The sequence below is a fragment of the Oncorhynchus keta genome, chromosome 25 (assembly GCF_023373465.1).
Source record: "Oncorhynchus keta strain PuntledgeMale-10-30-2019 chromosome 25, Oket_V2, whole genome shotgun sequence".
NCBI classification, from domain to species: Eukaryota; Metazoa; Chordata; class Actinopteri; order Salmoniformes; family Salmonidae; genus Oncorhynchus; species Oncorhynchus keta.
In genome coordinates, this window is record NC_068445.1 from 10337713 (window position 1) to 10350063 (window position 12351).

Genomic DNA, 12351 nt, shown 5'->3' on the forward strand with positions numbered 1-12351 from the left:
TCTTGAGTCATTTTCTAGTAATGTATCTTTACATTTACTTAAGTATGACAGTTGGGTACTTTTTCCACCACTGGAAGCATTGTAGGGAAGATGCACTTCCCTTTCAGGCCCCAGAGCCTATAGAGATTGGAGTAGACCTTTGAATCTGAATAAAGGAGTACGTTGAAAAAAACATTTTTTTTTGGGGGGGGGGGGTAATATCAGGACGTTTAACTTTTTAAAATGTATTTGTTTACCCTTTCTCTATTTTCCTGTCTTCTTCTGCCTGAAGTTCCACAGTTTTCACCCCACACAGTAGGGAGCGACATGCGACTTTAACGTATGTTTTCGGACCGATAAAAATACCATAGAAGAAGAAGAAGAATGGCTTCTCTGGTTGGATGTGAACACTACGTGCGCCGTTGTTTGTTGAAAGTGAGAAATAGTTTTTATGAGGAAGTGTTAATTCTACCAGATATTAAGACACATGTTATTGATTGCCTTATTTATGTTCACGTATGCTGCTTTGTGTAGCTAACGTTTTGCTCATAAAATACCTGTTATTAACTTAGCCAACTAATGCGTTAGCTTGCTTGCTATCTTAATTTACCATCTGAACGGGAGATGGATTTACATATGTCAGATCAAATGAAAAACCTTGTTTGGCAACCCATCAAGAAATGTATTTAACAAAGAAATTGGTGCAGTTGGAAATGTATCTATATTTTACATTAATGGAGCAGTAGTTTGCTTGATGTCATTCGTATATAATACTAGCTAGCTATCCGCGGCTTGTCACCGGCGTTAAATTGATTGTCAGCGAAAGTTAGCTAGCTAAGTTCATATTGTATATATATTTTACATTCATCTAGCAGTTGTTTGCTTGGTGTCATTCGTATATTAATCCATTGATATCTGAGTCGCTATCGGCTTGTCACCGTCGAAAATGGTTGTCAGCTAGCTAGCGAGCTAAGGAAGTTCATGTCAGAGTTCAATCTTTCATCATGAATAGAGAGGTAAGCCTGAGCCGGGTTACCCTCGCAAAGTTATTACCATCAAGGTTCTTAGAATAGAAAACATGAACTGGCGCGCACCCAGAAAAATTATTGTGTGTGTAAATCGCCGGTTTGTCATCACTGTGCCTTCCATCTAGGTTCTTGACACCAACAAATGAATGTGTTGGTTTGTTTAATTAAGCCCGTTCCAAACGTGGTTATATCCCTCAGGCTCCGTGTTGTGGTAAAGCATACGTTTGTCGCCTGTGCCATGACGCTGAGGAGGACCATCAAATGGACCGCTTCCTGGTCAAAGAAGTGCAGTGCTCAGTCTGCACAACAGTACAACAGGTAATTAATTATGTTAAAGGGGAACTGTTGTACTGTTGTACATCTGTACTGTTCATTCAATATATCAATATGGTCCCATTATTTGTTTATTTCATTTTTTTTCTTTCAGGCACAACAAACTTGCGTGGAGTGTAATGTGACCTTTGGGGAATATTACTGTGACATTTGTCACCTGTTTGATAAAGACAAGAAGCAGTATCACTGTCAGCCCTGTGGAATTTGCAGGTGAGTAACTCTGCCCTGTTTGACTTTGTGTTACAACTAACATTCTCATATATAGCTCACCCATATTCATCAGCTGATATGTTTGGCCAGCTGCTGGCCACCAGCATGTTTTAGATGTTAATTTTATTTGCATATTGGTGTTTTAAAACACATGAATAGCGTAGCCACTATGTACAGTCATGGCCAACAGTTTTGAGAATGACACATATTAATTTTCAAAGTTTGCTGCCTCAGTTTGTATGATGTCAATTTGCATATACTCCAGAATGTTATGAAGAGTGATCAGATTAATTGCAATTAATTGCAAAGTCCCTCTTTGCCAAGCAAATGAACTGAATCCTCCAAAAAACATTTCCACTGCATTTCGGCCCTGCCACAAAAGGATCAGTTGACATCATGTCAGTTATTGTCTTGTTAAAGAGACTTCTCCTTAATGCAACCGCTGTGTCAGATTTCAAAAAAGCTTTACGGCGAAAGCACACCATGCGATAATCTGAGTACAGCGCTCAGCCACCAAAACAAGCCATACAGATACCCGCCAAGTTGTGGAGTCAACAAAAGTCAGAAATAGCGTTATAAATATTCACTTACCTTTGATCTTCATCGGAATGCACTCCCAGGAATCCCAGTTCCACAAATGTTTGTTTTTGTTCGATAAAGTCCATCTTTATGTCCAAATACCTCCTTTTTGTTTGTGCGTTTAGTTCACTAATCCAAATGCACAAATCGCGGGCACTAAGTCCAGACAAAAGTTTTAAAAAGTTCCATTAAAGTTCGTAGAAACATGTCAAACGATGTATATAATCAATCTTTAGGATGTTTTTATCATAAAGCTTCAATAAAATTCCAACCAGACAATTCCGTTGTCATTAGAAAGGAAAGGGAATGACCAGCGTGCTCACGGCCATACGCGAGACTAAACTAAAGGCTTTCAGCCTGACCACTTGTCGAAACGGCTCTTATTCGCTCCCCTTTCACAATAGAAGCCTGAAACAACTTTCTGAAGACTGTTGACATTACTGGAAGCCTTGGGAAGTCAAATCTGACACCATTTACAATGGATATTGGATAGGCAATCACTTGAAAAACTTCAAGCCTCAGATTTCCCACATACTGGTTGGATTTTCCTCAGGTTTTTGCCTGCCATATGAATTCTGTTATACTCAGACATTATTTTAACAGCTTTGGAAACTTTAGTTTTCTATCCAAATCTACTAATTATATGCATAATCTAGCTTCTGGGCCTGAGTAACAGGCAGTTTACTCTGGACAATTTATTCATCCAAGCTACTCAATACTCCCCCCCATTCCCAAAGTTAACACAGGTGTGAGTGTTGACGAGGACAAGGCTGGAGATCACTCCGTCATGCTGATTGAGTTCGAATAACAGACTGGAAGCTTCAAAAGGAGGATGGTGCTTGGAATCATTGTTCTTCCTCTGTCAACCATGGTTACCTGCAAGGAAACACGTGCTGTCATCATTGATTTGCACAAAAAGGGCTTCACAGGCAAGGATATTGCTGCCAGTAAGATTGCACCGAAATCAACCATTTATCGGATCACCAAGAATTTCAAGGAGAGTGGTTCAATTGTTGTGAAGAAGGCTTCAGGGTGCCCAAGGAAGTCCAGCAAGTGCCAGGACCGTCTCCTAAAGTTGATTCAGCTGGGGGATCAAGGCAGCACCAGTACAGAGCTTGCTCAGGAATGGCAGCAGGCAGGTGTGAGTGCCTCTGCATGCACAGTGAGCGAAGACTTTTGGAGGATGGCCTGGTGTCAAGAAGGGCAGCAAAGAAGCCACTTATCTCCAGGAAAAACATCAGGAACAGAATGATATTCTGCAAAAGGTGCAGGGATAAAGTCATTTTCTCTGATGAATCCCCTTTCGATTGTTTGGGGCATCTGGGAAAAAAAGCTTGTCTGGAGAAGACAAGGTGAGCGCTACCATCAGTCCTGTGTCATGCCAACAGTAAAGCATCCTGAGACCATTCATGTGTGGGGTTGCTTCTCAGCCAACGGAGTGGGCTCACTCACAATTTTGCCTAAGAACACAGCCATGAATAAAGAATGGTACCAACACATCCTCAGAGAGCAACTCTCCCAACCATCCAGGAACAGTTTAGTGACGAACAATGCCTTTTCCAGCATGATGGAGCACCTTGCCATAAGGCAAAAGTGATAACTAAGTGGCTCGGGGAACAAAACATCGATAATTTGGGTCCATGGCCAGGAAACTCCCCAGACCTTAATCCCATTGAGAACTTGTGGTCAATCCTCAAGAGGCGGGTGGACAAACAGAACCCCACAAATTCTGACAAACTCCAAGCATTGATTATGCAAGAATGGGTTGCCATCAGTCAGGATGTGGCCCAGAAGTTAATTGACAGCATGCCAGGGCGGATTGCAGAGGACTTGAAAAAGAAGGGTCAATACTGCAAATATTGACTCTTTGTATCAACTTCATGTAATTGTCCATTTTAAAGCCTTTGACACTTATGCAATGCTTGTACTTATACTTCAGTATTCCACAGTAACAACTGACAAAAAATATCTAAGGACAGAGACGGCAGACTTTGTGAAAATGAATATTTGTGTCATTCTCAAAACTTTTGGCCATGACTGTACAGTTAATTATGTTTTGTACTCCTGCAGGATCGGACCAAGGGAGAAATACTTCCACTGTGAGAAGTGCAATCTCTGTTTAGCAGGAGATCTAAGAGGAAATCACAAGGTGATTGGCCCTTATTATATCTGTTGCTTGTGTGGGAATTGTCAATGCAATACTGCTAATGCCATGGCTCTTGTCTTTCACTTGATTTATCGGTAATAGACTGTTTTGTTTCAGTGTGTTGAAAATGTTTCAAGACAGAACTGCCCAGTGTGTATGGAGGTTAGTGAATAGTAAGATCAGTAACACGATTGCTGTGCATTTCACTTTGTTAATGTAATTTAGCATACAATTGTGTAATATAGAAATTCACACAGCCTGTATTTGACAATTTCACCAGTACTTCTCCTCTAATGGTTTATCATAGATATATAATGTTTGTGTCTTCTCTCTAACTAAGGATATCCACACATCCAGAATAGGAGCCCAAATTCTTCCATGTGGCCATCTTCTACACAAGTATGACCTTTTCCTTATGAGAGATGCTCTCAAAACCTTTGTCATTAGCCTATAGGACCTACACAACTTTGTATTGATGCCACTGTTAATCTGATGGATGATACAGAAGGTGCAATACTGGAGTCTTACTCTTGTCTTCTGGTATCAGAAACCATTTTTAGAATGTTCACTGCTTCTTTTGTTTTTCAGAACATGCTTTGATGACATGGTCCAAACTGGGTAAGGTCCATTGTCCTTTTCAAATATTGTGCTAGTTATGATGTATTTATCCTAATTACTGTCATTATCTTATCAATCATGTCATCTGCATGACATTCATATAAGCAATGACGATCTGCGTGACCAGGAATATGTCCTCTATATGTCCTCTTCAGTGCGTATCGATGCCCACTCTGTATGCACTCTGCTTGGAATATGGAGCACAACTGGGAGCAGATGGACAAGGAGATCACTCAGTCACCCATGCCCACTGAATACCAGGATGCCACTGTGAAGGTATGACACAAATGTATTCACTTTGAATGTGAATTGGAACTTTAAAAAGCAAAACATGATGACCTCAATTCTTGTGGTCCCTTGTGTTTTGGGGTGTACTGTAACTACACTGATCTGGTATAGATTTACTACATTGATCTGGTATTATGATTCACTTTAGGCTTATATTCAAGGGATATTTAATCTTATTTTTAAGTTTCAGTATTGAGCACAATTTCTGCCTCATGACATGGTTTTTGTCGGTCTCTCCTTCTCCCTGACCTGTAGATCATATGTAATGACTGCCAAACCCAGTGTACGGTGCCTTTCCATGTTCTGGGAATGAAGTGCAGTGGCTGTGGGTCCTACAACACAGCCCAGAATGGGGGACTGATACGGCAGTCCCGGGAACCACAGCCCCAGGAGCCAGAGCAGCAGCCCCAGTCCCCATTGCCAGAACCATAGAATATGTATAATTTTAATTACATTGGGACTCCACCCCCTAGTTCTCTATGCTCATTACTTCCCCAGTCTACGCAGACTTAATTACACTATCCAGCTCTTTCTCAACATTGCTCTGCCAAGAGTACAGGTAGTCGTGTCTGGGTTCCAGAACCTGGTGCCAGGACCTCAGGGCAATAAACTTGGATCCCTCTCCTAGTGTGTTGTACAGCAGTTTTGGGGTTGAATTTCTGTTATTACATGGCTATTGATCCATTTATTTCTCAGATAAAAGCCAGCATAAGATAATTGTGAATGAGGAATTAAATATAGTCAGCCACACAATTTATTTCCCATTTTGTCCCAAGTTGGAATGGATTCGTTTCTGTCATTAATGCTTTCACCAAATTATTTAGATTTTTGTCAGGGTGAAGAATGCTGTTATGTGAGAAGTTTGTAAAGCACTGCAATGTTTGACTGGCTTTGCGTTTCTAAAAACCTATGTAAATGCTTCAGACTGACATTTTTACAATGGTAATGGATTTCAATGTCTGTTTGCAAAACTCAGGTATTTGAAATAGTTTAGATACGGTTCAACATCAAATTGTGTTCATTCTATGTTTGAGTGTAATTTTGATTAGACGAGTGGATTATCATGAGTAACACGTATGTAAATTATTGAATAATTACTACAGTTAGACAATGGCTGTTGGCAACTCTCACTCCATGCTTAGCTCATATTGTCAGTATTGTCACTCAAATATGAGAGAAATAGAGTGAAAATATTGCATCTGTATTGCCTTTGGTGTCATTCATTGATGCAGGTTTTGGGATGGTGACATTTACTGTAAAGACTAATAAATACCATGATTGTTCTGAATAATGTTATTTAAGATTTGCATCACAGTAATTTCTAAATAAATAAGATGATAGCAGCTGGAAAGTGTTCTTTACAAAAACTGCAATGAACATTCTGAAAAATATAGTTTAAGTCGGAAGTTTACATACACTTAGGTTGGAGTCATTAAAACTCGTCTTTCAACCACTCCACACATTTCTTGTTAACTATAGTTTTGGAAAGTCGTTTAGGACATCTACTTTGTGCATGACAATTTTTCCAACAATTGTTTAGACATTACTTCAGTGTTTCACAATTCCAGTGGGTCAGAAGTTTACATACACTAAGTTGACTGTGCCTTTAAACAGCTTGGAAAATACCAGAAAATTATGGCATGGCTTTAGAAGCTTCTGACAGGCTAATTGACATAATTTGAGTCAATTGGAGGTGTACCTGTGGATGTATTTCAAGGCCTGCCTTCAACTGTACATACATACAGTATCAGTCAAAATTTTGGACACACCTCATTCAATAGTTTTTCTTAATTTTTACAATTTTCTAGGCGCACACAGACAGAGTATACAAAACAGTAAGGGCACACTGCCTGCCCTCCAGGACATCTACAGCACCCGGTGTCATTAAGGCCAAGAAAATTATTTACAACCTCAGCCATGCAAGGCCTGTTCACCCTGCAATCATCTAGCAGACGGAGACAGTACAGGTGTATCAAAGCCGGGCCCGAGAGACTGAAAAAACAGGTTCTATCTCCAGGCCATCGGACTGTTGAATTGCCATCACTTGCCGGCCACCGCCCGGTATTCTGCCTGGCACCTTAGAGACTGCTGCCCCATGTACACTTAGTGGCGAAAATTAGGAACACCCATGGCAATTTGTAGGGCCTTCCTCTGACACCGCCTGCTATAGAGGTCCTGAGTGGCAGGAAGATTGGCCCCGATAATGTACTGGGCCGTACGCACTACCCTCTGTACTGCCTTGTGGTAGGAGGCCGAGCAGTTGCCATACCAGGCAGTGATGCAACCAGTCAGGATTCTTTCGATTGTGCAGCTGTAGAACCTTTTGAGGATCTGAGGACCCATGCCAAATATTTTCAGTCTCCTTGGTGTCAGCTTAAGGGGCAATGTACACAGCTGCAGATTTGTGGACTCGAGCCACATGACTTGGACTCGAGTCTGACTTGAGTCACAAATTTGATGACATGACATAAAATGACATGACTTGACTTGAATTTGAGAATGATGAATATAAATGATCTAGCCAGGTTTTGTAATGCTTTGTCACTCATTTTGTGGCACAGAAGACAGTAGCCTCGCACTAGCAAAAATGTTTAACAGATTGGCTAGTGAAACGCACACTCTTCCCTCTGATTGGACCAACAAACTGTCAATCAACAGGTCGGGTGAGCTAGTGATCAGATTGCTGATTTAATGTATAGCCAGTGTCGACTCGTCATTCAGAGCCCCACCTGTTTAACACTTTTGTCAAGTGTTTAACCTGATTTGCATGTTATTTTGGCATTAATATGTGTCACACATCAGTTTGCAAACCATTTTTTTTTAATCAAATCATTGAGTTAATGAAGCTGCATACATACATGGTCTCTATTAAGGCAGCTTCAAACTGCAGGTGTTTCAGCCTAGCTCAATGCTTTCTCTGGTGGTGGTGAAACAGCAGAAAATACATAGTGTAGGGGTTGGTATTCTTCTCTAGTTGTGCCATGATTGGCTCAGTGTTTTGTCGCTCATGGGGACACTACGTCACTGCAAAATCTACGGGTAGAGCTCGAAAATGAAAGCCCCTTGGGTGCTGCCATAGAGTTACATTAGAAGTGCCCATCCAAGAAGGCTCAAGGTCATTGGCCACAGATAAAATGATGTCAAATCACGTTATATCTACAGTAGCTTTGATTGGATTGATCATGTCAACATCATACTTTCAAACTCTTAGCGAGGAGGTTAGTGGTCATCTCCTTTTCATTCCTTGTCATATGAAAAGAAATTATAGATAAAACGTATCGGTCCTCATTGGCCATTGGACATAAACATTACACAACAAGTTGGAAAGCGCAAATTCAACTTTGAGTGGCTTGGAAGGAATCCGTGGCTAACTGCACGCGCTGCAAAGCAATCACTAGCCTGCTATTCAGTGGAGTGGGTGTGTGGTCCAAGTCTGCGTTTAAGAGTCTCTTTTCCAAGCTTAAAAAGGATAAACATTCAACACCATGGGCCGGAAAAGGTTGAATACATAGGCCATGCTATAAATCCAGCATGACTTCTGCTGTGTTCAAAACTTCAGTGAGTTCAAAGACAACTGGGAACTCAGAAAGAAACTGGCTCCGACTGGGAAAATACGTTTTGAACAGTCATCCAACTCGGAATTCCAAATCGGGAACTCTTCCTAGAGCTCCAACCTGAAGATCACTGATGTCATGATCTGACTTTGTTTTTTTCCCAAGTTCCCAGTTGTCTTGAAAGCACCATAAATCCAGAGAATGCCAGACTTTCATGACAAAGTCTGATGACGAAATTTGCCCACAAAGGACCACCGTGCTGCCTTCCTGTTCAATATATATGCCATTTAGCAGACGCTTTTATCCAAAGCGACTTACAGTCATGTGTGCATACATTCTACGTATGGGTGGTCCCGGGGATCGAACCCACTACCCTGGCGTTACAAGCGCCATGCTCTACCAACTGAGCTACAGGACCACCCTGTTCAAGTGAGCACTGCACAACAACGTGAGTCCAAAAATGTCTTGTATGCTGCTGCAGAAATGATGTTATATGCCAAGGAGATATGTATACTGCAGCTAAGAAGGTAATACTAAGTGTATGTTGTGTAGTAAGCTGTTAGTAGCCTATGTGTCTCACACTAATAATTTGGTCCCTTTCCCTCTTCTAACTTAGCCTACTGTCTTCCCAGACAACTGGGAACTCGGAAGAAAACCTGGGGGGTGGGGGGAAACGTTTGGAACGGTCATCCAAATCTGAATTCAAAGTCGGGAACTCGGGCCTCTTTCTAGTCCTCCGACTTTCTGATTTGCAGATCACTGATGCATTGATTTGACCTCGTTTTTTCCCTGAGTCCCCAGTTGTCTTGAAAGCTCCATGTGTCCTGTCCCTGTCATTCTGGTTGTGCATAATAGGATGTCATGGGCCCCAGCGCGCATAGAAATACAGTCGTGGCCTAAAGTTTTGAGAATGACACAAATATTCATTTTCACAAAGTCTGCTGCCTCACTGTCTTTAGATATTTTTGTCAGTTGTTACTGTGGAATACTGAAGTATAATTGCAAGCATTTCATAAGTGTCAAAGGCTTTTATTGACAATTACACAAAGTTGATACAAAGAGTCAATATTTGCAGTGTTGACCCTTCTTTTTCAAGACCTCTGCAATCCGCCCTGGCACGCTGTCAATTAACTTCTGGGCCACATCCTGACTGATGGCAGCCCATTCTTGCATAATCAAAGCTTGGAGTTTGTCAGAATTTGTTGGGTTTTGATTGTCCACCCGCCTCTTGAGGATTGACCACAAGTTCTCAATGGGATTTAGGTCTGGGGAGTTTCCTGGCCATGGACCCAAATTATCGATGTTTTGTTCCCCGAGCCACTTAGTTATCACTTTTGCCTTATAGCAAGGTGCTCCATCATGCTGGAAAAGGCATTGTTCATCACTAAACTGTTCCTGGATGGTTGGGAGAAGTTGCTCTCGGAGGATGTGTTGGTACCATTCTTTATTCATGGCTGTGTTCTTAGACAAAATTGTGAGTGAGCCCACTCCCTTGGCTGAGAAGCAACCCTACACATGAATGGTCTCAGGATGCTTTACTGTTGGCATGACACAAGACTGATGGTAGAGCTCACCTTGTCTTCTCCAGACAAGCTTTTTTCCGTATGCCCAAACAATCGGAAAGGGGATTTAGCAGAGAAAATGACTTTACCCCAGTCCTCAGCAGTCCAATCCCTGCACCTTTTGCAGAATATCATTCTGTTCCTGATGTTTTTCCTGGAGAGAAGTGGCTTCTTTGCTGCCCTTCTTGACACCAAGCCATCCTCCAAAAGTCTTCGCTCACTGTGTGTGCAGATGCACTCACACCTGCCTGCTGCCATTCCTGAGCAAGCGCTGTACTGGTGGTTCCCCGATCCCGCAGCTGAATCAACTTTAGGAGACGGTCCTGGTGCTTGCTGGACTTTTTTAGGCACCCTGAAGCCTTCTTCACAACAATTGAACCGCTCTCCTTGAAGTTCTTGGTGATCCGATAAATGGTTGATTTAGGTGCAATCTTACTGGCAGCAATATCCTTGCCTGTGAAGCCCTTTTTGAGCAAAGCAATGATGACAGCACGTGTTTCCTTGCACCACCTCCTTTTGAAGCTTCCAGTCTGTTATTCGAACTCAATCAGCATGACAGAGTGATCTCCAGCCTTGTCCTCGTCAACACTCACACCTGTGTTCACAAGAGAATCACTGACATGATGCCAGCTGGTCCTTTTGTGGCAGGGCCAAAATGCAGTGGAAATGTTTTTTGTGATTCAGTTAATTTGCATGGAAAAAAAGGGACTTTGCAATTAATTGCAATTCATAACATTCTGGTGTATATGCAAATTGCCATCATACAAACTGAGGCGGCAGCCTTTGTGAAAATTAATAATAGTGTCATTCTCAAAACCTTTGGCCACGACTGTAGGCTACATGGCCTGTAAGAGAAAATGATTGCTCAATGTATTAACAGTGGTGGGAAAAGTACTCAAATGTCATACTTGATTAAAAGATACCTTTTACTTTAACAGAAAATGACTCCCGTGAAAGTCACCCAGTAAAATACTACTTGAGTAAAAATCTAAAAGTATCTGGTTTTAAATGTAGTAGTAAAAATAGTTTTTGATTTGTCATACTTGAGAAGTACAAAGTAAAAGTAACACATCAAATTCCTTATATTAAGCAAACCAGATGGAACAATTTTTGACCACACATCATTTACAAACACAGTATTTGTGTTTCGTGAGTCCGCCAGATCAGAGGTAGTAGAGGTTACGTTATATTGATAGGTGCCATAATTCTGTTCTGCCTGAGCATTCTAAATGTAATGAGTACTTTCAGGTGTTAGGGAAAATGTATGTTGTAAAAATAACATTATTTTCTTAAGGAATGTAGTGGAGTAAAAGTAAGTTGTCAAAAATATAATTAGTAAAGTACATATACCCCAAAAAACTACATAAGTAGTACTTAAAAGTATTTTTACTTTAGTACTGAAATATTAATCATCATTAAGTCTTATTAAGAAAAATCTCCCAATGTAACAATGTATGTGGAAATTGCCTTTATAGAACCAGTTTAATGGTTGTAATTGTCAATTGGGTAATTGTATGGTCCCAGAAGGAGCAGTGCTTATGTACCTGTTTGAGCTCCTTTTAGGCTGCATTTAGACAGGCTGCCTAATTCTGATATTTTTCCCCACTAATTGGTCTTTTGACCAATCACGTCAGATATTTTTCAGAGCTGATCTTGTTTTGAAGCCAGCAGTGGACTTGTGCATATTATTCAAATTGAGAACATTGCTCAAAAGTGAGTATTCAGACCCCTCTAGCGACACATTTTCAAAAAAGCGACTAGCGACAAATCTAGGGACTTTTACTGGTGTTGTTGGAGACTTTTGGAGACTCTGACATGAAAGCACATATCGTTCTTACACTTCACAACGAGCAGCGGGTGCTGCAGCGGGCCCCACCCCTGTCCCAAAGCACTCACAGGCGGGCGGCCCAGTCCTAGCGCTGCAGTCCCTCCCAGCTGCAGTCAGAGCAGGAGATGTTCACCCCTCCACGTCCAGACTGCAAATGAATTGCGCATGCCACTGGCTGATGCCGCCCTGGCTTACATAAAAATAAAAATACATTTAGCTGGTAGTT

The 12351-nt window shown here is 41.4% G+C and overlaps 1 protein-coding gene across 2 annotated transcripts; it reads left to right on the forward strand.

Moving 5' to 3' along the window:
• Positions 1-256: 256 nt before the first annotated feature.
• LOC118358125 (RING finger and CHY zinc finger domain-containing protein 1) lies at positions 257-6472 on the forward strand. 2 transcript variants are annotated; one of them, XM_035735604.2, is made up of 9 exons: positions 257-414; positions 1206-1325; positions 1435-1550; positions 4200-4278; positions 4393-4437; positions 4616-4674; positions 4864-4893; positions 5049-5169; positions 5437-6472. In XM_035735604.2, the coding sequence occupies exons 1-9, from the start codon at positions 364-366 to the stop codon at positions 5611-5613; spliced, it is 798 nt and encodes a 265-aa protein (XP_035591497.1). In that variant the 5' UTR covers positions 257-363; the 3' UTR covers positions 5614-6472. The 2 variants fall into 2 exon arrangements, with proteins under 2 accessions (XP_035591497.1, XP_035591498.1); XM_035735605.2 differs by lacking the exon at positions 257-414 and adding an exon at positions 434-995.
• The last annotated feature ends 5879 nt before the right edge of the window (positions 6473-12351 follow it).